General features: G+C 43.1%; 1 protein-coding gene across 1 annotated transcript in view; it reads left to right on the forward strand.

Moving 5' to 3' along the window:
* The window catches only part of ITGBL1 (integrin subunit beta like 1), a 109,730-nt gene extending 82,639 nt beyond the window's left edge, over positions 1–27,091 (forward strand). The window contains exons 8-11 of the mRNA XM_035114702.2: positions 14,925–15,041; positions 19,372–19,518; positions 23,173–23,286; positions 26,416–27,091. Of these exons, the coding sequence (XP_034970593.2) occupies positions 14,925–15,041; positions 19,372–19,518; positions 23,173–23,286; positions 26,416–26,507 (470 nt within the window). The 3' untranslated portion in view covers positions 26,508–27,091. The remainder of the gene's footprint in view (positions 1–14,924; positions 15,042–19,371; positions 19,519–23,172; positions 23,287–26,415) is intronic.
* Positions 27,092–27,097: the final 6 nt, after the last annotated feature.

The following is a 27,097-nucleotide window of genomic DNA, read 5'->3' on the forward strand; positions in this document are numbered from 1 at the left end:
CCCAGACCAAAGACCCTAATAACATCCATTGCTAAATTCCCCATAATAAGCAAAGTAAGCAGAGTCAATGCAATTCTGTCCATGTTTGTACAATTGTAGTCATTAAAGATCCCAAGAGTAGTATTACTAATCTTCCAAAATGAGCTAATCCATTATTACATGTGTAGGATACATACGTTCACATGTATACAGTGGTGTAGCGTGGGGACAGTTGCAAAAAATTTAGGGGTTGCAAAATATCAACACCTGGTGCTGTCTCAATACAGCTGTGTGTTTCCAGTGATGCAATCATTCTTCATGCTGCTGCAAAAAAATTGATTTAGTTATTAGGGTTTTTTTGGGGGGGGAAGCTTTGTGCAAACTCATGGCCAAAGCACTTGACAAAACTCTTAGGAAAGACTAAGCCTTTAAGTGTAAAATATCCAGGAGAAATATCGCTGTAAATATAATGGGGTTTTCTAGAGTAAAAAATTCCTTTTACGGCGAGCCAATAAATTATTCAACATGTACGATGAAGAAGGGGAGGAAGAGTAGAAAATATTTAATAGGATGTTTAGCAGATTCCTCCCATCATCAATACTACTGTGTGTGTGTTCTTGTGTGTAAAGGAGAGAGAGAGAAAGCATGCAGGTTTTACGTTTAAGGAAATGTAGATTCGAGTAATGAAATTGGAAACGTGTATAAAAGTGTACCACAGACATACACGAATATAAGTATGACACTGCAATTTCAGACATCACAAAATCAGCCTAAGGTGGTTTGCCCGTCACTAAGCACAAAATTACTATGGGCTCATTTCTTACATGTACCTGAAGGCATTTGCCATCAATAATCACAGGAGTACAGTTATACCTCAGGTTGCACACTGCGCAGAACCCAGAAGTCCCGGAATGGGTTACTTCTGGGTTCCGGCGCTCGCGCATGTACAAAAGCACTAAATCGCAATTTGCGCATGTGCAGAAGCGCCGAATCGCAACCCGTGCATGCTCAGATGTAGCGCTGCGGGTTGCGAACGCTGCAGGTTGCGAAAGTGCCTCCCGCACAGATCACATTCACAACCCAAACATCCACTCTCTATTTTAAAGGAGAATTGTATATATTGATATTAGCATAATAGTTTTGGGTTGTTCCTATTACTACCAGCACTACTACAATGGCTAATCCATAAGTGTCATACATATGTATTTGTCTGTCTTTCAAGGAAAACCCCCGGAGAGAGAGAGAGAGCCTGAAATGTGTTGACAGTCAATATTAACTAGCAATTCGAGACACAGTCTTTCTTTTGGGCGGTTCATTTGATACTTCCCGCAAATTTATTTACGTCGCTCTCCATTGTTAACAGGCTGATTTCCCAGCAACCATTGATGCCCAGGGCTGATTAATTAATCATCCCATATTTGGAGCCAAGGGCTTTAGAAACAACAGAGCATCAACACAGCTTCATATTAATGCTGCTTTCATATCACCAAAATTGGCTTTAAATGGCCTAAGTAGATTGGTTGACCCACAAATAAAGAGTTTGTAAATATCTTCTTCCTCCTGCCTGTGGGGTGGTGGTGGTGCTATTTCCCCATTACCTGGGCTTTCTTGATTTCCTGCTAATTGCCCATCCAGCCAGGCAGTTAACATGAGGCACCAGTGCACTTCTGTAACCCCACAAACGAGAAATCAGTTCCACCACGGAGGAAAGAAATATGCAAAGGCTTTGCATAAAGTATGCCATACTTCTTAATGACTTTTTAAAAACCCTGTTCTCCCTTGTCATATATTACCCCATTTATATAAATCTAAATCCTGCACCTTAAATTGTGACATTTTTAATGGGTGGTCTGCATGTGTGCAGGCAATGGGTCAGCCATGTGTGTAAATGGCCTTAAGGCTCTGTGGTTGTGAAGGGGGACTGTGTAAAGAGTGTGTAAAGAGTAAATAAACTCAGAGGTGTAGGAAGGTGTGTGTGTGTGTGTGTGTGTGTGTGTACCGCTCCGGGTGTTATCGCTGAGGGGGGTGACATTCGGCGCGCCTCCCAAGCCTACCCCGAGCCACCGATGTGTGTGTGTGGGGGGGGGGGGGTTGGAAAAAAAAACCTGCACTGGGTACTACCTGACCTTGCTACGCCTCTGAATAAACCAAAAATACCTTACCTACATGGACCTTTTTTTAATTCATTCATTTATTTTTAGCATCTGTCAGTTGTCCTTTAGTTTTAAAAAAGCAAAAACTCCCAAACTATCAATCTAGAAAATAAAATGGCAAAATAAAACAAGGAAATTTAAAAAAATGTTTTTAAAAGCCACAAAAAACTGAAACCAGCTATATCAGTTTTAGACCCAGACAATATTTTCCCAGGGCGGCTACTCTGTATTCTGGACTGGACCTGCTCAACCTCTGGATGCATTTGCCTCAGTTTCCCTTCCACAACTGTGGAATGATCCTGATTCCTGAAACTGGACAGGCTGCTTCCCTATATCTGAGGCAGCCAAACTGTGACACATCTAATCACCTTCTGCCAGCTCTGGTGGTGGACCTGATAGCACCATGAAGGACTCTAACCTTTGCCCAATTACCTGAGTGAACCATTTGGTTCCATAGTGTCAGAGGGGCTTAATCATGAATAGCAAATTTATGTAGAAAACAATATACAGTGGTACCTCTACTTACAAATAACTCTACTTACGAATGTTTCTACTTACGAACAGAGCTCCGTCGGCCATCTTGGATGTGGTTTAGATAGGATTTTTTTCTACTTAGGAATTTTTAGATAGGGTTGCTTCTACTTACGAATTTTTTCTCCCAATGCATTCCTATGGGATTCGACTTACAAATTTTTTTCGACTTACAAATATGCGTTTGGAACGCATTAAATTCGTAAGTAGAGGTGCCACTGTTATGCTGCTTAGTGACAATATTACAAGGGAAGCATACACAATGGGCTTAAAAGTCATACTGTATTATATTATACTGAATCGTTTGGTGGCGGGTGTGTGTGTGTGTGTGTTAACGCCACAGCATCCCATAAAGGTATAATGTTGTTTAGTAAAATAGGTTAAAAGGAAAATGTATTTGTCATTGAAAAACAGCATGTATTCAGTTGAGCTTTAGATCCTTAGCAGGATGCAATCAAACATAGAAAATAATAATGAATAACAAAACAGATATCAAAATTATTCAATTAAGCTTTTTGGCATCTGTGGTTTTTTTAGAAATAAAAACTATCCTAAAAAAAGTATTTTTAAAAAATAATCCTTCAAGTTAGGGACCCAAGGTGTTAATATTCAGTCTGTACATCCAAAATTACTTCAGTTTTCCATAATTGGAAGGTTTATCCGCTGGAAACATTTCCAGATTTTAAAAGGCTCTGCTCATCTAAATTGAACTGACTGACAGTGGATCGCTCAACCTTTTAAAATTGTTATTACGGAACTTGACTTATGGCCTATGAAATGGGTGTTTTCTCAAGGTATTTCATATACATGTTCAATCCCATGGTATTATAGGCTCCCATAAGTATTTTCTAAACTCCTCTGCCACACACACATCCAAATTTGCTCATCTGGTACAAGTACAATCTAATATGCAGTCTGTGAAAAATGTACTTAGAAATATTTCACCCTGAGTACTAAGGCAATGCATTTAATCCTAGACAAAAAATCATGGGGCTGGTATCATTAATCAACAAGTCAGATCCACAGTGTGACATCATCTGTTGCCATGGAGTCTGTCCTCAACAGTCTGTAATTGCCAAGTAATATTCATGGTTGCTGCGCAGGCAAATCACTTCATATTGTTGTCTGACAATTATACAGTTTATGTTGTTGGCCTTTGCTTGAAAGAAGAGAGTGTTTAAAGCTTTCAGTGGGCATGTTTGTGGTGTGAGCCGTGAAAGGTGGGCTGCTGTTGGTGGTGGTAGAAATCTTTTGGAAATGTACTGCTAATGAACAACAGGTTAAAATGGGAAATGAACAAGGTTAACATTTTGGTGATTAAACTTCCACAAAGCATTTGACATTTTCTGGTAAATTAATCTGCAAATTACATATCTCTCTGTGGAATTAATGCTATGACTCATTACATGGAAACTCATGTTCTTTTTTTAAAAACAAAACAAAACAAGGAAGCAGTCAATCCTATATATGGCACAGCAATCAAGTGAATTAAACTGCAGATGATTCAGGAGCCACAAACTTTCCCAACATTGCTCTTGTCTGCCCCATGCAACACTCTGTTGTTTTAATTTAAACCACTGCCCCAGTGTCAAGTGACTTTGCGGCAAGGGTCCCCACACTGTGGCTAGAATGACATTGGTTTGGAGAGTGACAGGATGAACATACAAGTGGAAGGGAAGGAGGGAGGAAATCGAACAGGGAGATTTAGGATGGAGGTTGAGGCTAATTAATAGTACCAGAAAGCATCTAAGACAGATCTAAGACTCCTTCACGCATTTAATTGGGAGTAATAGCCATTCAACTTTGTGAGACTTAGGGAGCAATCCAAACCCCAAATCTGCCAGAACGAGGGGTTTTCTTTTAATACATGGATTTCTGGCTGTAGTTCCCCCATCCCAGCTCAACCAGGGTTCAGCCAGCTCAGCCAAGTCCTGGAAAGGGGGCATTATTGGAAGAGGGGCAGGACAGGGGGAGAGTTACTCCTGCTACAAACCCTGTTCAGCTCAGTCCCATAACATAGCAACCCAGTGAAAGTTACACTGGCCCAAAGGGGCGATATACACCAAACTCTGTTTTGCATACTTTTCTTCCCTCTGCCATGCTCCGTAAATGGCAGTAGTTCCACTTCCGAATGGAGTGTGGAACAGGGCAATTTACACTGGCATAATTTACCTATGTAAACATATCAAGCCAACTTGGGGCTGCACTGCCTGCACATATCATGTGCCCCGACATATGAAGGAGGGGGTCCCCCAAGTTCCCCAAGGGCCCCCCTTCCTTTGGTGAGCATAGCACCAGGGACACTGAGATGTATAGGCCATTGCCTTCAAAATGGGAATGCTTGCAGCTGGCCCATACATGTAGACCTGCTTGTAGGGGGGGAGGGGAAGGTTGGTGTGGTGCTGGCACAGCAGCGGGTGCCTCAGATTGGATCCACCCTCCACCCACACTACACCTTCCCTTCAGTGATCTCCATGTATGGAAGCCTAGTGAGCAGCAGCAACCCATCCCACTCGGATATAACCAATGAATGTTGTTCTCTCAGTGGATATGGAAGAAACGACATCAGTTTGAGGAAGTACGTACGTTGTTTCTTTCAACATATCATGGCCTGTGGACTCTTGAGTTGCATTTTCTGCAACGAATTAACAGGGCTAACCCTCTGGAAATAGTTATAGTGGTGAAAAACTTGTAATTCTGAGTTCATCTGCAAGGATATTATCTCAAGCCGCAATCTCATGGAGGGTGTGTGTGTTAATAAACAGGGTTGAAATGCATGCACATTGAGCTATAATCTTGTGATTATCTAATGCAACAAGGTTGTTTTTATAGATACCTACGAAAGCTCCCCTTGTCCGAGGCAGATCGGCATAATAATCGCAGGCTACAGGGATTGTCACCTTCCAAACTGCTGCTGTTGAGAGCAGCCAGCTGGAGCGCAGGCATGGCATTTTGATGGCGGCGATAGCAGATGTCAACAAGTTAGACGTCTGAAAAGCAAACGGCAGCTGTGGCTTTTTGCCAGTTATTTGCTTAAGAGCATGGGGAAGACATGGGGAAGAGAATTCAGATCAGTGCTAATGTTTGTTAAGAGCTGCAGAATCAGATGCTGGGTTGGTGGAGTAGTTCTTCACCGACTCTCGAGTAGAGGAAGGTTCCTCTTTCCTACAAGTGTGTCACATTTGCCATATGTCATTGACGCAATTAGGCAGCAGGGTGCTAGTCACAACCCACGATAATTAAGACCGCATAACATTTTATTATTATTATTTCATTCATAACCGCCTTGCTTTATCACAATTCCTAAAGTGCTTACTATCACAGAGCATAGAAACTTCTTCTTTTTGCTTCCAACTTATGCATAATCTTAAGTACAGTCACTTAGAAATCCTATTGATTTCACAGAAGTGGCTTAGGTCAGCTCCTTAAGAAGAGACCTTGTCCAACAAATAGCTCTCAGATTTAAACAGGAAAATGGTGCCAACTTAACAGACCAACAGTGTGATGGAGGGAGGGAGTGTGCAGAGCTTCAGTCTACCCACCTGGTGCTCCATCCCCACCTCCATGACCACCCCCGCCATGTACACGCAGAGGCTGAATGTCTCAGCCCTATCTATGCAAATGCATAGGTGTGCATAGGTGACGACATGGTTGGTTTCCCTAACTTAAATGAGGAAATCAAACACATGGTGTTCACCTGTACACATGGAATTATGTGAACATTCCCATATTCCATATCTGTGTGACCATACATGCATGGTGGAGATGGAAACAGTGGGCAGGGAGGAACTGCAGGGGGGAAAAATGCTCCCTTTTCATGTGCTGGGCTTGATCAGGGAAAATGCATCATTTGATGTTGCCCCAAGGTTCCAACATATTCTGGCATCACACAAGAAATGCAGCCTAAGGAAGAGATAGTCACATATGCAGCTGCTTAGCTGAAGCCAAGCTGATCTTGAATCCTACGATCGGCAGGTGAGGCCTTGTTGGCGGTGCCACTACCGATGCCTGACCACTTGGCACTGACCCATGACAAGGAGGGCATTCCCCAATTGTGCAATGCCCTCCTTAGTGAGGTGCACCTGTCTCCATTATTACTAACTTTCAGGAGGGATTAAAAAAATATTCCTGATGTTTTGGTGGCTGAAAAATGTTGTTCCTTGTAATCCTGAGATTACTGGATGGAATAATGTTTTTAAACGAATTCTTTAAAAAAGAAAGAACGTTTTTACATGCAACTGCTTTTAGATTATTTTTAAAAAACAACAACAACCCAAACACACCTGTAATTTGTTTTAGAATGTGTTTTCTGCTTTAGAATGCCTTTGTTTTAAATTGTGGGTCTGTTTTTGGAGGAAGGACTGGATATAAATAAATGTGGGACAAAGCAAGTGGGTTTCCATGTGAGACGAGGCTGGGAAGGGCCAAAATTTGCTTCTTATGTCAGACATTGAGATCACTGCCGCAAGTTGCAGGTTTAGCTGCAACTCTGAAGGTGTCCCTACCTGCGTGCCTTTGCTTTCTCCTAGAACTGAACAGCTGCCATTCATTCTGAGGGGCCGGGCCAGGAATGAAGCATGGCATTTGGGGTGCTGCTGCCATGGATGCAATTGTGTGGGGCTACCAGTTACCAAACCAGCCTGTTCAGCAGTCTCCTCACCCTGAAGACTTAACTGTGGCACCAAAGAGCAGGAAGAACTTTTCTTGGTTAACTTTAGAAAAATGCTGGTTGCAGAAATAAGTATATCCCCCCCCCAAAAAAAATACCAATAATAGCATTAATCATGAATGCATAATCAGGTATAGCCATGCATCAGTGCATACTGGGTATCTTGTTTTCATATGAAAGCCTTATTAGATTCTAGCATTTTGTGACTGTGGCGAAACCCGATTTGATACCCTCAGGTTCTTCATTGATGGCAGATAACTGTACAGAAGAACAGCCCGGCACAAACCCAAGAGAGAAATCACGTTTTCCATGCAGCTGCAAACTTGCTTCTGTGAGCAGCTGGTGTTGGCTACCCGATCCATCTTTGCTTAGTGACATAATAGGGAAAAGCAGCGTTATCCATCTCAAGTGTGCAGGGCAAAAGCTATTTAGAGGCTTAAATGTTCAGTGCCACCAAAACACTGGAGACGGAGCTCAAACGAAATGGAGAGTGCTTGTTCAAGAGGCATTTGCCAAAGTGGGGAAAAACCTCCCCTTTTTGCAATCTGTCAAGAGGTTTCTTAGGGAAACTTGTAGCAAATGGTGGTTTCTTAGGGAAACTTGTAGCCAACCACTCCCAATTTTGGGTGTCATTTTTGCTAAATTGAACTGAAAGTTCAAACCATTCAACTTTTGACTTGGCTCTACTCTTAACCTGTTGCCCAAACAATAGCAGTGTTGGTGCCCACTGAGACGACGGGGGGAAGGCATAAAACAAAATATCACCAGTGAGAAGGTCTTCTTCTCAGTCGCCACCCAAGTAACCTTCTTTCTAAAGAACACCCCAAGAAGTGGCTCCAAATGTAAATCCTGGCCAGGTTTGTGTGGGAAATGTGCTGAAGCCTCTTGAGGGCTTTAAAGGTCAAAAGCAGAAACACGCTGGGCCCCAATGAAGCTATTTTAGTATGATTCCATGATACAATCAAGCCAGCATGATCCAGTTAGCTATAAGCCATCATGTTCTGAACTAGCTAATCTTTCTGAACGAAATTTTCAAGGACAGACTGCATTGTGGTAGATCAAATTCACTCGTCTTTTACCAGTAACCTCCAAATTCATGTCGTATTTGGTGGCAATTTTCTTTTGGGAAGGGACTCATATGGCCCTGTGTAAAAAGTAAAACACATGTTATCTGTTGTATTTCTAAGAGTACTTAAAAACCACCATTCCTAAGCTGTTGGCACAACAGGAATCTCAAGACAAGTCCCTATTTGGCCTGCGTTTGTCTTTCAGAGCCATGAGTTGAACAAACTCTGTTTGCATGTGTTAGCTACTTCTAGGGTGTAGTGTGTTGATATACCTCCACTTTTACCAACACTTTACCAGCACATTCTAAGCAATTAAGATCTGAATGTTTTCCTTATCATTTAGGCTTCTAGGTGGTGGGAGGTGACTTCCATGTAGCTCCTAAGAATACTTTGACTTCCTCTACCCCTTCTATTCTGCGTAGTAAGCTATTATTTTATTTCTCCCTCATTTCCCCCCCCCCATTTTGTTTCATGATTTCTTCCTCCCAGTGACTTATACAGGCTAAACTCCCACTCTTACACAGTGGGAATACGTAAGAATAAATGCTCATAAATGATTTGGGGACTTGTCTCCATGGAAGCAAATTTTACTCCTGCTGAGCGCAATGACATGAGGATAAGATTGTAAACTAGGCTGCCAAGTCCATGTGGTGTGAATTAGAAAAGGAGCAAGAGGGGGCGGGGAAGGCTTAAAAAGCTGGGTACAAGGCAGAACCACCCACTTCCTAGTTCATCATATATTAGTCTTTACAAGTCCCTCTAGGATGCAAGTAGTTCAGATAAACGTATGAATAATGCTAGGATGTGTGTCAGTTTTCTTCTGATTAATATCGAAGATGTCACTAGAACATCCTTATCCACATATGGTAGCACTGTATGTATACAGGGGAAAACAATTAGTAAAAACATGCTACAGTTATAGGAATATCACTGGAAGCCAATTAAAAAGGCTCCAGCAGGTATATTTAGAAATATTTAAACTATGATTAATTTGTTCATAATTTATTGGTTGGAACTAAGATTATTTAAGTGGGCGGCTGGGGGGAAATGCAAATCTTTGTCTATTTCAGCTTGGTTAGGCACAATGTAATCACCCCTTTGCATCCTCCTCTCTACAATTCAATCCCACTGACTTGCACTGCTTTGCAAGAGTTTACTTCTCTCAGCACCCTCTCCCTGTTGGCAGTGCTTCAGCTAGCAGAGAGTTTCTTTCACTTGACTGTTGTCATTTGCTTCCTGGAGCAAATAGGAGGTGGTAGGGATTGGGTAGGATGTTCACCTGGAAAATATCACAAGGGGAGGTGGGAGTTGGACCTTTTATCTCTTCCACACTATGGTTGCAATCCGGTTTAAGGCACCCAACAGCTGCTATTTAAGAGACGTTTAGAAGTTCCAATGACAAAAGCACCATTGCACATTTATCACCATGTTGAATTTGACCCCAAAGTTGAAGCGTTTATCGTAGTCACTCAAAGGCCTGCTTCTTACTCTTAGCTCTGTGGGGAGAAGCTGTAGAATTTCACCATGATGAAAAAGATGCACATAGTCAGATGATCCCTTCTTTGTCATAGAGTTTCACATATCCCGGGTTTGATACTTGTTTTTGGAAGGGATGGAGAACTTTTTAGATTTCAGTTTTGTGAACACTTGCTGGGGAGCAGGGCTGCCCTGGGAGGTTTTGCTGCCAGAGGCAAAATGTGAAGTGCTGCGTCCTAGTGCCCTGGCCTCCTCCACAGCCACCACCACCACTGTGCTCAGGTGTACAAGCACTATGGTTGATTCTCTCATTATTTGGTTGCAAAGCAGATAATGAATCATCTCGACAACCTTTAGAAGCCGAAATTTGTTACAGTTATTAATGCAAGGCAAAACACCACAATGCTCCGATCTACAAAATGGCACCCTCTGAACATTTAGATGTGTGTTCATTTCGGGTAACCATTTATTTGATATTGCCATCCAGCCTTGTAATGGAAATTGAATACATGCCCATATAAACTGCACTGAAGACCCAAATACGGAGACAATATTCTCTAGAACAATGGGTAGCCTTTGTCTTAGTTCCCAATTTGTAAAATTGGGGTAATACAAGGATACGTTCAAAATTGCAAAGCACTCTGTTACTGTGGCAACAGGCTTTGGATCTGTTGTATAGATCAATAGACCAATGTTGTAATTTGACCCCAAATGCTTTATGTAAAACTGAAATTTCCCCTTCATCCCTTGTTGCAGCTGAGAAAGTATGAACTCGGAATGAAAAGAGTAGGGAAAATCAGCCCATTATAGGAATGTAAAGGAAATTATGGTGTTTCTGTAGGAACACTTATTATTATTCACTTTTTCTTTGGCATTTTGCAGGCTGTAGAAAGGGGCAGAAATTCCAATAAATTATATACTGTTAAGTTCAATTTCTAGCACACGGTATTTAAATCAAAACTCACAGTTTACAAAGAAGCTTTTATTATCCTCTGTAGGCATCTGGAAATTGGTTCAAATACATGTAATTAATGGTCCCAGCATTGTGGGTAAGCGTTATATTCAGTGTAACTCTTTGCACCAGTCATTTCAGCAGCTTTCCTCTTTTTTTTTTAAACCTGGACAATAGTGAATGGCAACATAATAGCATCATGTGGTGCATACAATAAATGGGCCAAAATGCCAATGTCCTTACAATGTGTCCTTAAGCAACTTGAACATCTGTGGGTGGAAATAATAACGTTGGCCTATCTAAAGAGTGTAAGGTTTTCTTTCTTTTGCAGAAATAAAAACTCTTAGAGAGATTAGTATTTTGTGCCTTTGTAGTTGTCTAGCATATTTTGGATCCAGAATCAACATATGGTACTTCGGAATGACAGGTATATAATACAAATGTATTATGTGCATTATATTCTGTGAAAAATGAAACTTTCACTAGCGGTAACCACTCAGAGCATCCGATTGAGGGATCACTGCCAGAGTGGATCCCCCCGATTGGGGATCACTGCCAGAGTGGATCCCCCCGATTGGGGGATCACTGCCAGAGAGAGCCTTCAGGGGTGGAAAAGGTTCCCCATCCCTGGTCTCTTTATCATACAAAATGCAACGAAAAGCTTAGAGGAGAAAAAGAGTGATACTTTCAGACCTTCATTGCTGTTTTGTTTTAGTGACCCTTCTTTAAAAAACGGTACCAGGGCCTGGGTTTGTCGGAGGAAATTTCCAGTGTGGAATCCATTTCTCGTGCCTGGGGTATGTGAATTCTGTCCCTTAACCTAATGGACTTTTCTCACTTTGATATCTATGGCAAGTGTGCAGAGTGCCTAGGATATTCATCCTTTTCTGAACAACATATGAGCATGCGAGGCGCAGACCTCCAAGCATGCTCAATTGCAACTTTTCTAAATAACACCTTTGGCTTTTTGCTAGTAGGTGGCAACCGCTTGGGTGATTCCCAAACTTGGGTCTCCAGCTGTTGTTGCACTACAACTCCCATCATCCCTAGCTAGCAGGGCCAGTGGTCAGGGATGATAGGAATTGTAGTCCAAAAACAGCCGGAGACTCAAGTTTGGGAAGCCCTGTGCTACACAATCTACCGGCAGGGGTTGGAGCCTGCAAAGCCAGTCAGTCAGTATAGACATTATTGATGAACTGATGGTCTGACTCAGTAAAACGCTGTAAATACTGAGTCAGTTCCAAACTGAGCTGAGAGGAGTTTACTCACCTTTAATCTGCACTTCTTTTACTTTCCGAAAGTCCAGCTATCACCCTCAAACGTTTTATTGTTTCTGTATGTGCTGTACTTTTAAAAAGAGCTGAGGATATTTCTGGTGTTCACTTTCCCCCTCTGCATCCGGGTTGCTATGGTAAACCTAGTATTCCGGGGAAGGGAAAAACGCGTTGGTGAAAGTGTTGATCCCTTTTTCATTTTTTTCTGTGATTTCCTCTAATTACTCAAATGATCAAGTTTGCGTTGAAAGTATGGTTATCACAAGGCAAAGCAAGAGGAAAGGGCCAGGCCGTGTGGGCCTGCTGTTATTTCCACAGCAGACACATTCAATAAAATAGGACAGCTGCTGAAATTATCTCCCTCTGCGTTCTGAAAATGGGCTCTCCGGTTTTGTTGTTGCTGGGTTCTTTTCTTTGGCCCAGTAGGCCAGCCTCTTTAATAGAGCGACCTGGAATTTAGTCCTGTGCTACGCGACTAAGTTTTTTTCTGCCCGTCTGTCAAGCAAATTGGCTGCTTTTGAGGGGGTGGAGGATGGGGGAGAAGGTAGTTTTTTTTATAAAAAAAGATGGTGACAAATGTTACAGGGAATGGTAGAATATACTCCACACTTCAGAAGAAAAACGAAACAATTGAGTGGATTGGCTTCAAGTCTTTGTTATTCGCTGAGATGTAAACTAGGAATTATTATTAATAATAATTTTAGCCACTGCATTGTGTTGCACATAAGTCCAACTCCCAAAGTCGTGAACACAAGACACACTTGGGGGGGTTGGGTTGTGGAAGGTATTATGAAGAAAGCACTGGTTTCTGACACAAGACTAGTGTGTGTATATATGGACCTGTAATTTATCCATTGTTTTTATTTATTGCTTCTTTTCTGAATCTTTTGGAATCGTCCAGACCAATTTGTATTAGATGCAATGTTGGGATAGGTGAATGGTAGAATGTACATTCTACAGTTGATGGCTGGTTGACTTGTAAGCACTTTGGAAGAATTTCTGCGGTGCTTTCTCTCTGACGCAGTACAGACTAAACTGTGTCATCTCCTTTCCTTCCTCTCCTCTCCTTCCTTGGAGGCTTATAAGCAGAGGTTGGGTGACCATTTGCCATGGATGCTTTAGCTGAGATTCCTGCATTGCAGGGGGTTGGGGGGGCACAGGTGAAGAGGTGTGGGGAAACGGGACTGGTAGATGATAAACATAAGAAGCACCCTGCTGGATCAGACCAGAGGCCCATCGGGTCTGGTATCCTGTTCTCACAGTGGCCAACCAGATGCTTCTTCTGGGAAGCCCACAGCAGGGCACAAACATGACAGTAATGTCCCCACTTGCAATTCCAAGCAACTTGTGTTCAGGATGCATACTGATTCCCTTGCCTTCAGTCTAAAGCGGCACAGCCAATTCTGTGATCTAAGGGCACCTTGCTGAAGCTAATTTTCTCCCAAACAGGCAGTGTCTGAATCTGAGTCCAGACACTGCCTGTTTGGAAGACAATCTGGGAACCCTATGTAACCCTACCTTCACTTCCTTGAAGAACATAAGAAAAGCCAATGACCCATTTAGCCCAGCACTCTCTTCTCACTGATGCCTGTGGGAAGCCAGTAAGTAGGACCTTTGTGCAATTGCACTCTCCCCAGCTGCAACTCCCAGCAACTGGTACCCAAGGGTACCCTGCTTTTGACAGTGAACATAGACCATTTCATTTCACTTTTAATTTGTATGCCGCCTTTCTATATTACTATACACAAGGCGGTTGACAAGCTGAAGAAACAACGAAAGTCAGCGAAGCTCACACACCTAATAACATTATGATCCAATACAAAAGAAGCTTTGAAATAAACAACTCATGTCAAACAAAAAATATATATTCAATCATCCATTTGAATATAAAAGTAAACAAAAAAAATTAAATATCAGCAAATAATAATGAGTTTGCTCTTATCAGTTATAATAAAGAATTGCTAAACTCAGTAAAAGATAATTGCAAATTGCAATGCATAAAATGTCACAAAACATACAAAATGTAAAAGGATCAAATTGATAAACAAGGACACATCATGTGTGTGTGTGTGTGTGTGTGTGTGTGAGTGTGTGTGTGAATCCCTGAACTCCTCTGTTTTCTCCTCAGCTGCTTCTGCTGTTCTCAAGGTCATGGTCTGGGAAAGACTCCTAGGGCTGGAGGGTGGGGCAAGGCAGATGGAAAAAGCTATTGCCTGATTGATGGACTCAAAGTCTCTCTCCCTTCCATAGTCATTGATGCTAGTGACCATTGATTGCCTTCTACACCATGCATTTGTCAAATCTGCTTTTTCCTTCTGTGGGAGTGAATTCCATCATTTAACTTTGTTTTGCATGAAGAAGTACTTTCTTCTTCACTATTGACTACAGTTTTATGAAGAAATGGCAGTGTGGGCCCCAGACTTCCAGATGTCCTCCAGTGGTATAGAAAGAAGCCATGAGATGTGGGTACCATGACACCTTCCTAACATAGAAGGCCCATACCTCAGTGGTTGAGCACCTGCTTTGGATGTGGGAGGTTCCTGTGTCTAATCCTGGGCATCTTCTAATCCAGGTAGCTCATGATAGGGAAGACCCTGGAGACCACTGCCAGTGGATGATAATACGGCCAAATGGGCAGACAGACAGACCTTTTCAAGGTAGCTCCCTTTATTCCTAATAGAGGTAGGGGCCTTGATGCAGCAGTCTTTCTAGAATTTTTGCATTTGTATTTCAATTTGATCTTTATATTTATTTGCCACTTCCTTAATGACCCAATGTAGCGCTGATTGTTGCATGTGACTGATGGAATGCTTATTCTTACAGGGAAATGTGAATGTGGCCAGTGCACTTGTTTCCCTCCAGGAGAGTCCAAAATATATGGCAAAATCTGCGAGTGTGACGATCGGCAATGTGAAGACATAGATGGCGTCATCTGCAGTGGTATGTTGTTAAATTAAAGCAAGATGCCCAGAATAATGCACATTCTTCATCCTCTTCATCAGATCAGACTCCTGATGAAATGACTTCCTGCAAGTCTGCTGTCCAGCTGCCCCAAAGTACACGTTATATAAGGAGAATACTGGGAACAAATATACTGCTCTGGAGCAGATCAAAGAGCAACCCACCGCAGTCCAGAATTGCCATATAATTGGTTTTAAAGGATCCTGATGGTTTCTTAAATTGACATGTGAAGAAAATGAGGAGTGACTCAAGGAACCGTAGGCTGAATAAGGTTGCTTCAGTTGACCTGTTCATTTGAACATTCATCCTGGTTTCTTTGCGGGGAAGTTAGACAACATTGCACCATCACAGCAAGCATTACCCCACACTTTCCACTGCATTTCTCTGTCACTTTCATCACTACAAAAAGGTCTCCCTCTTTTTGGCAAAGCAAGTTTGTGTGTAAGAGTTCCAAATAAACTCGCACAACCTAAATTTGCTATTGGTAGTGTTATCATTAAAACAGAAATGCATATACAGTAGCACCTTGGCTTACATAAACTATGGGTTGTGAAAGTGGCAAACCCGGAAATGTTTCATTGCATGCGCAAAAGCACTCTACCACGCTATGCGCATGGGGATCCTCGGGATCCAACCGGAGCTCTGGAATGGATCCCGTCCACAACCGGAGGTACCACTGTATTACATAACTCTAAATCAGGGCAGTGTTTCCGATCTGCAATACGGATTTTTGCAGATGGAAATAGGCACAGAAATGAAGGTAGATGTCAAGTGCCATTACCCTTTTCACTGGTGTACACTAGGTTCATGTTACTCTTGGAAAATATTTACCACCAGTTTAACCACTTGCCAGATTTGCTTTGTTAAAATGCCTGCTTGACACTTTGCCTTGGAAAAGCCATTTGCATAGAAAGTTGTGCGGCTTGCCAAGGAAGTTTCTGCTGTGCAAGGCTGAAGTTGTCTCCTGGTTCCCATGGAGATGCATGAGATGAGGTATTGCACAGCTTATTTTAAGGCACAGGGCAGAGAAACTTCATTTTCTTATTCAGTGTGTGCATGCCACTCTGCATCACTACATTGGGAACCAACTTCAGTCTCATTTTTGCTGCAAAGGACAGAAGCCTTAGTCCCCCCTGAGAAAGCAGAAAGTGTTACAGCTGAAGGGACCTCGGAGAAAGGCAGGGGTTTTGTCTCGAGATTAGATGCCTACTGAAATGAGAGAGGAAAAAGTGAATGGTGGCAATGCAGGTGATCTGAATAAGAATGGTCACCTGCCCTCTCTGACTAGCAGAGATTGATGAATAGCTTTCTTTTCTGACTCTAGGCCAGGTAGGTATAAGGAGAAGAATGAGATAGATGAGGGAGTAAGCAGCCGTGATCTTACATGTTTATTATAGCAACTTGAAAATGCAGCTGCCTGTCAGCTGAAGAAGAAAAGAACGAGCTTTCTCAGCAAGATCTGTGGCCCAATGCTTTAGCCTTCTGCCCAGAGAAGTCAAAAGGGGAGATGCCCTAAATAGTCTGTTCCATTCCCTTAAAATAATGCCATTGATTACAATGGAACTTATTTCCAAGTAAATGTGCTTAGGATTGCAGACTTCAGTGCATAGGTCGTCCTTCTCCTTGGAGTATTGAACACGTTTAGAATATTATAACACTTTCAAATGTGAGCTGTTTCAAAAGGAAATCTGTGCAACATCCAAATCCCAAAGAATAAAAATGTTCTGGGAGGGGAGTTTGCCTTGATGAAAAATAAAATAGAACTACTAAATAATGTTATTCATCATTTAAATTTCACTTTCAGTGCTTAATGCATTTAACAATTATTTTTACTGTGATGCTCACAAGAGCCCAGTGAGGGTGGGTCTGTTATCCCCATTCTATGCTCTTGGATAACTGAAGCTGAGAGAGTAAAAACTGTGTGTAGCCAGCTCACAAATCAATGAGACAAAATTCGAATCATATTTCATAGGTTTAAGGGTAGTGAAACAATTATCACTAAATAGGGCTTTGATTTGGGTTGGCTTGGTCATGGAGCTTAGGGGTAAGAATCATAAGAGGGGAAGGAGTTGGCATGCACTTTCCTTAGTAAATGATTCCTTCTGGTGAAATAGGTTGTAAAATTAATAGTAATAGTAATAATAATAATTTGTTTGTTTGTTTATACATACCCTGCCCATCTGGCTGGGTTTCCCCAGCCACTCTGGGCAACTCCCAGAATTAAAAGCACAATAAGACATCAAACATTAAAAACCTCCCTATACAGGGCTGCCTTCAGATGTCTTCTAAAAGTCAGATAGTTGTTTATTTCCTTGACATCTGGTGAGAGGGCGTTCCACAGGGTGGGCACCACTACCAAGAAGGCCCTCTGCCTGGTTCTCTGTAGCTTCACTTCTCGCAGTGAGGGAACTGCCAGAAGGCCCTCAGAGCTAGACCTCAGTGTCCAGGCTGAACAATGGGGGAGGAGACGCTCCTTCAGGTATTCTGGGCTGAGGCCATTTTTGCTGTAGTCCCTCTCTTCCACATTGAATCCTGTTAACATTGCTAAATGAGACGCTTTTGCTTACTAAGGGTTGTGTGCACTCCTTCATCTTTCCAATCCGTACAATATTGGTCCATGCAATATAGATAAAGATACAGCTATGGTGGATCAGTTTGTGTGGGGGCCCCTGATTTATGGGTTGTCATGGTCACCCCTGGAGCAGTTACATATTGGAGACTGCATCCAATTATAAACCAGAGCCTACTTTAAATATTCATGTAGGCTTACATACACATTTGCAAACAGGTTCCTGTTTATGTATGCAGATGCACATTTGCGAAGGTGAGTGTAGAAGGAGATCCAGTTTGCCCATCGTAAAGTACGCAGCATGCCATAGTTATTGAATGCTTAACTTTGTATGAAGAACAATCAATAAGTGGACTGGAAAGGGTAACGTGACTCGAATCCACAAGTTGTTCTTCAGGCTGCTGTGTACACAAATAAGAACAGCACAAATACTTCTAGACATATAAACATGGAAATTAGCAACGTCCCTTTCCTGCTGTTCACAAAGGGCTGAAGGACTGATTCACATTGCACTCAGCAAGCTCTCTTCTTTGTGCACAGCAGTGCTCAAAGTACGGAACAGTGCATTTCCAAATACTCGGGGAGACAGTGTGTGCACATGTGAGGGAGCAGCAGGCCAGTCTAGCTCCCTGGGGCATGCCCACCATAAGAGGTCTGGTGTAGGCAGATGTCCAACAGGTGCGTCTTCTTCAATGACAAAGTCGCAGTGATTGATGTGATTGCACATGCTGAATTTTGCCCTGCCTGAGAGCTCCGAAAAGTACAAAAGGCCTTTCCCAAATTGAATGTGGCAAAGTGAGCTCTTCGCACAGCATTCCAACACTTTTTATATATATATAAAAAAATCTGACTTAAGCCCTGCTTTGGGGATAGAAACTCTGGCTGTTGCACAGTGTGCCATTGGCATGGCATTGTCTGACAAGCAGGGGTGTTGTTTTGACTCAGGGCCATGCTTGCCACAAACCTTTTTTGCGTGGCTCGTTTCCCTGTGCCCCAACCAGGCTTTGGTCATAGAGATTTAGCAGGTGAAGCTTCTCCTTTGTTGACAAGGCAAACAAGAATCCACTGCAGCCTGTTCTGACCCCGTGCCAGTGCTGTTACTGCCATTAGGCAGAGTGAGGTGGCTGCCTCATAAAACAATTGCTGGGTGTGTGAGAGGGAGGCAGCAGTGGCAGTTTCTGTTAGCTATCTGTGAGTTTTATTTTTATGTGCCTTTCACAAATAGTTGAAAATAAATCCTTTCACTTGTCAAATGGCAACATTTGAACAAGTATCACTTGCAAACTCCTCCAGACAGCATCCACACGAAGTCCTCTCACCTTCGCAGTCAAGATGGAACTAACATAGCCAAGCAACTCCCACTTGCTAATTGGCAACTGCTAATTGCCACCTCCTTCCTCTAATATCATCTGTTATTTGTGAAATACATTCCCAATGAAATACTGTTTCCACAGCCATTCTTTTTGAGCTTCCCTCAGCCATTCCCCCTTTGTTGAAAGCTCTGAGTCCCACGTGACCTGCCCTGTGCCGCATAACGTAGCCTGCCACCCTCAGGTGTGGTGGAGGGCGGTGCCTCATTGCCAGTGCTGAAGTAAAATCCAAGTACCTGAGTATTGAGCTTCAGGAGGGAGTTGTGATCTTGTTCACCCTGGGCAGCAAAATGTCCTGTACAGGACCCGTCCCTCATAATAAACTTAAAAATACAAAACTTCTCCCTGCCTCGCCATCTCTTCCTTCTAGGTCACGGCATGTGTTCCTGTGGACGATGCATTTGCAAGGATGGATGGTTTGGGAAGTTGTGTCAGCACCCAAGGAAGTGCAACATGACGGAAAGCGAGAGCAGAAGTTTCTGCGAATCGGCGGATGGCATATTGTGCTCAGGGAAGGGTAAGTGCGGGGAAACAGAGTGCCATGGTGTATATGGTCATGCTCTGAGAGATTAAAAAAAGCCCAGCCTGCAGGTTATAAATTGTAGCACTCAACTTTCATAGCCCCCTCGCTGTTCGACAGCTTTTCAAAATGATTTTACAATACAGAGAATTCTTGTCATCAGGTTATCCGTTTTGTATTTAGAAGCTTTCCTTTCAGGCATTGTTTACCAACAGCGTGTGGTCCCATTTGCAGGTATAGTTGTGGGTGTACGTATCTATATGAGGCCATTGTGTACGAGGGATTATATCTTGGCATGATGTTCCAAGTGCTGCCAGCAGGTGTGTGTGTGTGTGCACGTTTGCTAAACTTGTCTGGAGTGGGAAGAGATTCTTTCTCTTTTCTTTTGGACTGCCAATTCCATTCATATCCATCAAAGTCTGAGGGGGTTCCTTCATTTCAGAGGTTTTATACCTTGTTAGATTGCCATTCCTTTTCGGTTGCAAACTGTATTGTAGCTGCTTCTTCGAACCTATGGAATTTGTACCAAATGCAGACATTTTAAGAAAAGACTGGCTCAGTGGTGATTGAAGCCCTCTGGGTTTGGAAAGAGGGTTAAATAATCTTCTAAAATTGTGTAGGATGTGATTCTTTGGTTCCTGGTTTATTTTAATTTAAAAACAAAAAGCAAAACCTCACCTCTGTCTCTCAGGATTCATCTACATGTATTTAGTATCTCGCTTTTCTAATACTGCAAATGGCCTTTTCAAACGTCAGGTGCACTTCCCTGGTGGCCTGCCCATGACAACGCTTTCTTAATTTCCCATGTGCCAATGTGGGGCACTTTCAAGTTCACAATCAAGTCATCGCCGACCTTTGCCACAGTGGGCAGAATGTCTGTGTCCCGCTACTCTGGTTTTCAGCAATAGGCAAAAATTCAGGTTCTGCACATGGGCTAGGATGCAGATTGCTACTGAGAGGCTCATATAAAGGGCTGACACTAGTCTCGTGGGATGTTTGCCACCACTGTGAGCAGCTGGACCCCATTGTGCTATGTTGAAAACTTCAAAAACAGCTCACTTCCTCCTGTAGTGAGTGGCCTCCTGTTTGAGTTCCTTGCTTCTAGCCATGGTGAACAGAGGACTCATATGGCTGCTACCATCAACACAAGGAGGGGGTGGGGGGACATGGCTCTCACAGGAATAATGGTTCTGAGCATTGGTCAATGTAGAGCAAAGCAGAGGAAGATATTGCTTCACTGCAGGTTCGCCCAATGTTGTCTGAAGCCAGGAATGCAGAAACCTTTGGTCCTCTGGATGTTTTTGGACCCCAGCCCTTATCATCCCTAGCCATTGGCCATGCTGGCTGGAAAATGATGGAGGTTGGAGTCCCGCAGCACCTGAAGATCCATAGGTCCCCCATCCTGGTGTACAGAAGTCTGGCAAGGTGGAACAGTAATTGTAAGTGAAACTTCCACAGAGCCAAGTCTGAGCCACCCTCTTTAAATCCAAGTTCTGCTTAGCTACTGCTGAGCAATTGATAATAGAAAGTAAGGAAATTCCCCTCTTAGGCAAAATGCTGAATGAGGAAAAACTGCACAAGTTCTTCATTGTTTTCACATTCCACTTCAGCAGTGTAATGGTGTTTGTGTGTGTGCATTTTGTGGTGGAGAATTAGGCAGTTTTAGGTATACATAAAATTATTTTTCCTCTCTGGGTTTACAGTAATCGCAAACTATTTGTCATTGCAGAATATATACTGGTATACTTAACTACTTGCTTGTAGAACTCGGCGTGAAAGAGAAAGGGGGAAAGAATTTGGTCGGTTTGCCTGTCATTCGCTTTGGCTTCTTGTCTTCCTTCTTACCTGTCTCAATAGGCAACAGGCATCATGGAATATGGGGTAGTAAACACACTTCAGAGGTTGTGGGGTTCATCTCTCATCAGACCCAACCAGGATGGCCAACAATCAAGGATGATGGGAGCTGTGTAAAAAGCCACTTTAGCTGCCGTATCCTGCACACCTTGTATGTGCTGCAATTAAATGAAGGAAGTTTGATGGTTGAGCTGCCTGGGGAAACAATATTATACCTTTTTTCAGAGTATGGAAGCCTGATGTTCGGCTGCTATTCTTAACCCAACTAATCCTTCACTGGCTTGCTCTTGGCACAGAAGAGGACATGCACCTTATTCTAAGAAATGATTAGCCTCCAAGGCTATTTTATTACATCTGTTTTAGGGTGGTTGTTATGGCACCATATCGAGCAATTATACGCTGGTGAACATGTCTGAAGATCAAGCTGTTAATGGAGCTTTGCATTTTGTGCAAAACACTTTTCTTAGAAAAATGAAATGAAATCTTAAAACATCTGGCAGCTACAGGCTCAGCTTAATTTCTGGCTGTGTTTCCAGGTTTCTGCCTGAAAGATTTATTTTTGAAGATTTTATTTCAACAGTTGATTCTTCACATTAGCGTTGCTGGCACCTCCAGCTGTGGCTCCTGGTGGTAGAGCATAGTGGTTGAAAAGACACACTGTCCACACACAAAAACGCAACTCAGTATGCCAGTGAAGTTGATGGCGGAACAGGGACACCAGCCCAGTTTGGCCGAGCCTAAACTCATCAGAGGCAGAAAGTGCCAGTAGCCCCTGAGATTCCTGCATTGCAGGGGGTTGGACTAGCTGACCCTCAGGATCCCTCCCAGCTCTATGATTCTAAGAGCCAACCCCTGCATGCAAGGAAGGATCTTCTGGATAAATAATAATAATCCAGTAACCATTACCTTATGAAACAGGGAAGACGTCCAAGGCAAAAAGAGGGTGGCAACTGTTCCTACTTAAGCCAGCACACACAATCTCACCAAAATTAAACTCCCCCACAACTCCCAATCATTCCAGAGAGAGAGAGAGAGAGAGAATTGATTCATTTTCCCCACTGAAATCAGTAGGTCTTGAAAGTGTTTCTCTTTGTAGTGGGATTGTGCCTCAATTTTATACGCCATGGGGTTAGTTAGACATCCCTCATGGACACAAGTGCTCGAGTTCTCCAGTTCCCCGCTGTTTGAGTGGGGCACCCAATATGACCCATGGGCTGGTGAAACAAAAACCTTTTGCTTAGAAAGGAAAGCAGGTCATGCTTGTGGCATGCTTTGCTTCTCCCCACAGCCAGCAGATAATAAACGGCTGTGTGGCTTATTCTTATTACTTCATTGTTGTTGTTGTTTTTTTAAAAAATCCCTGATTGAATTTAGTGGCTTCAGTGCCCTCAAAGAATATCTCTCCTGTCCCTTCTTGCCTTGTTACCTTAGCCAAATTAATTAATTAATAAATCACACACTGCTTCATCCCACTGGGAAACTAGCCTTGATTTTAGAGCTCTGGCACAAAGCGAAAGCATCTCCCTCTTCAGAGTATCTCCTGATTAAAACAAAATGGAAGGAGGTATGAGGGGACAGGGTATGGAGAGAAATCACTACAGGGCCTTATAGAAAACTCTTCAAGTCAAAGCACACCTCTATAGCATTCTTCTCTTCAATGGGCTTTTATCTTGATTATCTCCTTGTAGACAATTGCTTATTAATAGGCACTGATTGTGTGCCTAAGATGTTTCAGGCCCGACGGGTAAAGCTCCACTGTTCTGTAAGTGCTAGTAACGATTTTTTTTGTGCTTTCAGGTTCTTGTCACTGCGGAAAGTGCATCTGTTCGCCCCAGGAATGGTATATCACAGGGGAATTCTGCGAATGCGACGACAGAGAATGTGACAAACACGATGGCCTTGTTTGCACAGGTGTGGCACAATCACCCTGCCAACTCCTTTCTTTAAGCACGTAGGATAGCAGAGACTGAAAGAGTTTACCCAGTCTGCCAGCCTCTGCCACCCAACAGCCTCCTACCCACCAACATATGCACTTTTGACCACACTGTGCTATAAGCTGAGAGACAAAGCAACACAATAGGGTTGCCTACAAAGCTAATAGTTCCAAATGAACAGGAGGAAACCTCTCTCCTGGTTTGGGAAGGTCAAGAAGCTCAGTTGGTTAGAGCATGGCACTGATAACGCCAAGGTTGCAGGTTCGATCCCCATATGGGACACCTGAAAATTCCAGCATTGCAGGGGCTTGGATTAGATGATCCTCAGGGTCCCTTCCAACTCTTAAGATTTTTTGAGAAATCTGCCAATTTTGTTTTTTCTGTGTTTCTCTCTGTTTTTGAATCTTAAGTTCAGTTTGCCACATTTCAGCATCAGTTCATGATATATATGATATCTATACCTATAATGAAAACTGGTTGCCAATTAGTGTACATTTTCTCTAATATTACATATCTTTTGTGTGCTATTTTGCCTAACATACCTATTTTCGCAAGCTATTTCCCCAAACATGTCTCCTGCATTATTTTCAGCGATACTGTATGTGCACTTATATGCACACTCCCCTAGGGCTTGTTGTTAGAAAACTGTCACTGACAGCAAGGGAGGGGAGTTTGTTTGGTGACAGGCACACCTCTTAAAGAGACAGGCCACACACACAACAGCTACATCCTGTTTCCCATGCTCTCAAAACACAGTATTTTGTCACTTAATAAAACATGATTTTTGTGGGGGGGGGGAGCAATCCGTGGTGACAGTGAGAAGCAAATCTGTACAAAAGTTTGTTGAAAGCTCTATGTAGGCCCTTTCCAGTGCTGGAGGGCACATTTCCCATAATGATCCTTTTAATAGCTGCAGCTGACTTATCCCGATGGATAGCAGAGCTTCTGCACTGCTGCTGAAGATGTGATATTACACTGAAACTGCTATACAGTATTGGGATTAACCTTAGTTTAGTGCTTTGAAAGAAAGCTACATTTTTCATCTGGGAGAAGGCGGGAGGGAACACCCTTTAATTTCCTCTGATTGACCTGCCCAGTTATTGGAGAACACATAACACAATATGAAATGTACATCTTTAGTTGAGTTTCCTGCATTGCAGGGGTTGGGCTAGAATGACCCTCAGGGTCCCTCCCAGCTCTGCAATTCCAGGATTCTAGAACATCAGGGAAGCACGTGTGTGTGTTTACTGGACAGTGGCAGAACAGCACATTTTAGCCAACAGCCATGCATCTTGAAAGTCTGGCCTGGTGTCTGGACGCTTTCCATGAGGATGTCAAGGAGCCTGACAACTTTTCTCCTGACATGGTGGCTGGCAATTAAAGGTCTGCCCATCTGTCTTCTGCCCAAGAAGCGCAGGCAGCGAATGCCAAATAGGCAACAGTAGCTATCAAGAGACAAGGTAGGAGGGGGAATGTCTAGTGACATTAGACCTCTCTTTTCTTGCCAGGAACATACGTTCTTTGGAGGACAAACCCTCTGTTGCTTGAAACAGCAGGTGAATTTGGGGAACAAATAGCTAAAACAAAAACTTACTTGCTTTTGATAATCTAACCCAGGGATATGGAAAGGTGATTGGACTCCAATTCCTATCAGCCCCAGCCAGTAATTAGGGGTGATAGGATCTGTGACTCAACAACATCTGGAAGGCCACAGGTTCCCTATCCCTGATTTAGCTTGACATATGAAATCTCTTCATGGAATACCTTCCCCAGGAAGGCTCATATGGCATTTTGAGATGCCCTTGTGGTGCCCAAGACTTCCAGGACTGGATTATTTTTAATATATATATATAGCAGGGAACTCTGCAACCAGATGACCTGCTCCAGGTGCTAATAGTTCTGCTCCCCTTTCTTACGGTTCTTTGCTGGTAGAAGGTAAAGGGACCCCTGACCATTAGGTCCAGTAGTGACTGACTCTGGGGTTGCGGCGCTCATCTCACGTTATTGGCCGAGGGAGCCGGCGTACAGCTTCCGGGTCATGTGGCCAGCATGACAAAGCCGCTTCTGGTGAACCAGAGCAGCAAACGGAAACGCCGTTTACCTTCCCACCGGAGCGGTACCTATTTATCTACTTGCACTTTGACGTGCTTTTGAACTGCTAGGTGGGCAGGAGCTGGGACCGACCAACGGGAGCTCACCCCATTGCGGGGATTCGAACCGCCGACCTGCTGATCGGCAAGCTCTAAGCTCTGTGGTTTAACCCACAGCGCCACCTGCATCTTTGCTGGACTGATCTCTAAATAGAGGATGTCTTCAAATGTCAAGTAGGACCAGTTCATTTTTTGGTAAAGGGAAAAAACGAGGTGTTGATAAAAGCACTGCAGGCGCCAGCACAAAATGGCTGCTGGCACAGGCAGCAAAAGAGAGAGAGGGAGGGAGAGAGAGAGGTAGCACAACAAAAGCCCTGAGTTGGACATATGGCCACCCTAGGTAGTTGGTGGCAAATTGGACACAAAAGTTTCTGTAAGATGGCAGCTAAAGCATAATTCACAGGTTGTTCACTGGTGCAGAGGAAGGAGACAGTGTTCAGGAGCACGAGTTAGGGCTGTGAATGGCAGGCATGAGTTTGGGGGCAAGCACTCCATCCCAAACCTGACTTTTGAGTCCTGAATTCTGCCAATGCCCTAGTATTATACACACTTGGTTGCCTTGAAAGAAGCATGCAAGGAAAGGGATCTGGATTTGGATAAAGCATAGCTAAAGCATCTCTAGAGGATCAAAAGATGAAGATGCCCATTTTCTTTTGTACCTTGAACTGCAGCACAAAGACTAGAGCTAAGCAGCGCAGAGGCAGCTGGCTGTAAACTCTGATGGTTTAATTGTAACCTTCAGTGTTTTCTTGATGGCAAACTGTTTAGCGGGCTTTTTTTGAGGGGGGGGGGTTGACGACTTAATCAAATTGCAAAGCGAGTTCTGTCCAGCAAGAGAAAATATGTACAGGGGGAAATAAAGCTGTTTGATGGTTTGCGACGTTTGCAGAGCAACACATGTTTAATGAAGTACATTTCAATTATGGATAATTATAGCCTGTGTTGTTTTGTTCCAGGAAATGGTATATGTAGCTGTGGAAACTGTGAGTGCTGGGAAGGTTGGACTGGAAATGCTTGCGAAATCTGGCTTGGGACAGAATACCCCTAATGCTGCCATGGAACACTGAAGACTGAAGGATTTTGGGTCTGTGCCTTGTTTATTTTAACTTAGGCTGCTAGAATAATTAAATGCAAGACAAACTTTAAGAGAAGCAGATCCATCACTAGATATAAGTGAGCACAGCAGCATATTCCAGGTGTGTGTGCATGGGGGGCGGGGGGAATCCAATAAACAACAACAGTTTTGATCCTGCTCTCGGTGCAGTCAGTGGGAACAGGGTAGGGCCCCTCCAATATCACAAAAGAACACAGTATAGCCTGTAAAAGTGCCACAAATAATCTGTGCTGGAAATTGCACAGACAAGACATATTATATAATGTAGTTGGGCTACTGAATTTCAGCTTCATTGTGTAATAAGAACTATCTGTATGAAAAAGCTGTTCAGAAATATGTACAAATTCTAACTTAGAGGGAGAGATCCCTTTGATCCTGGCCTTTTCTCTCTTGCACACACAAACACACACTCACTCAGCTACATACATCCTCTCTGCTTTGTGTCGCCCTACTCACCACTGCTTTCCACAGGTCTCTTGTAAGTGTAGGGAAGAGATGGAATGGAAAGGAGGAAATTTCTCCCT

Source organism: Zootoca vivipara, chromosome 4 (assembly GCF_963506605.1).
Source record: "Zootoca vivipara chromosome 4, rZooViv1.1, whole genome shotgun sequence".
In the NCBI taxonomy this organism is placed as follows: domain Eukaryota; kingdom Metazoa; phylum Chordata; class Lepidosauria; order Squamata; family Lacertidae; genus Zootoca; species Zootoca vivipara.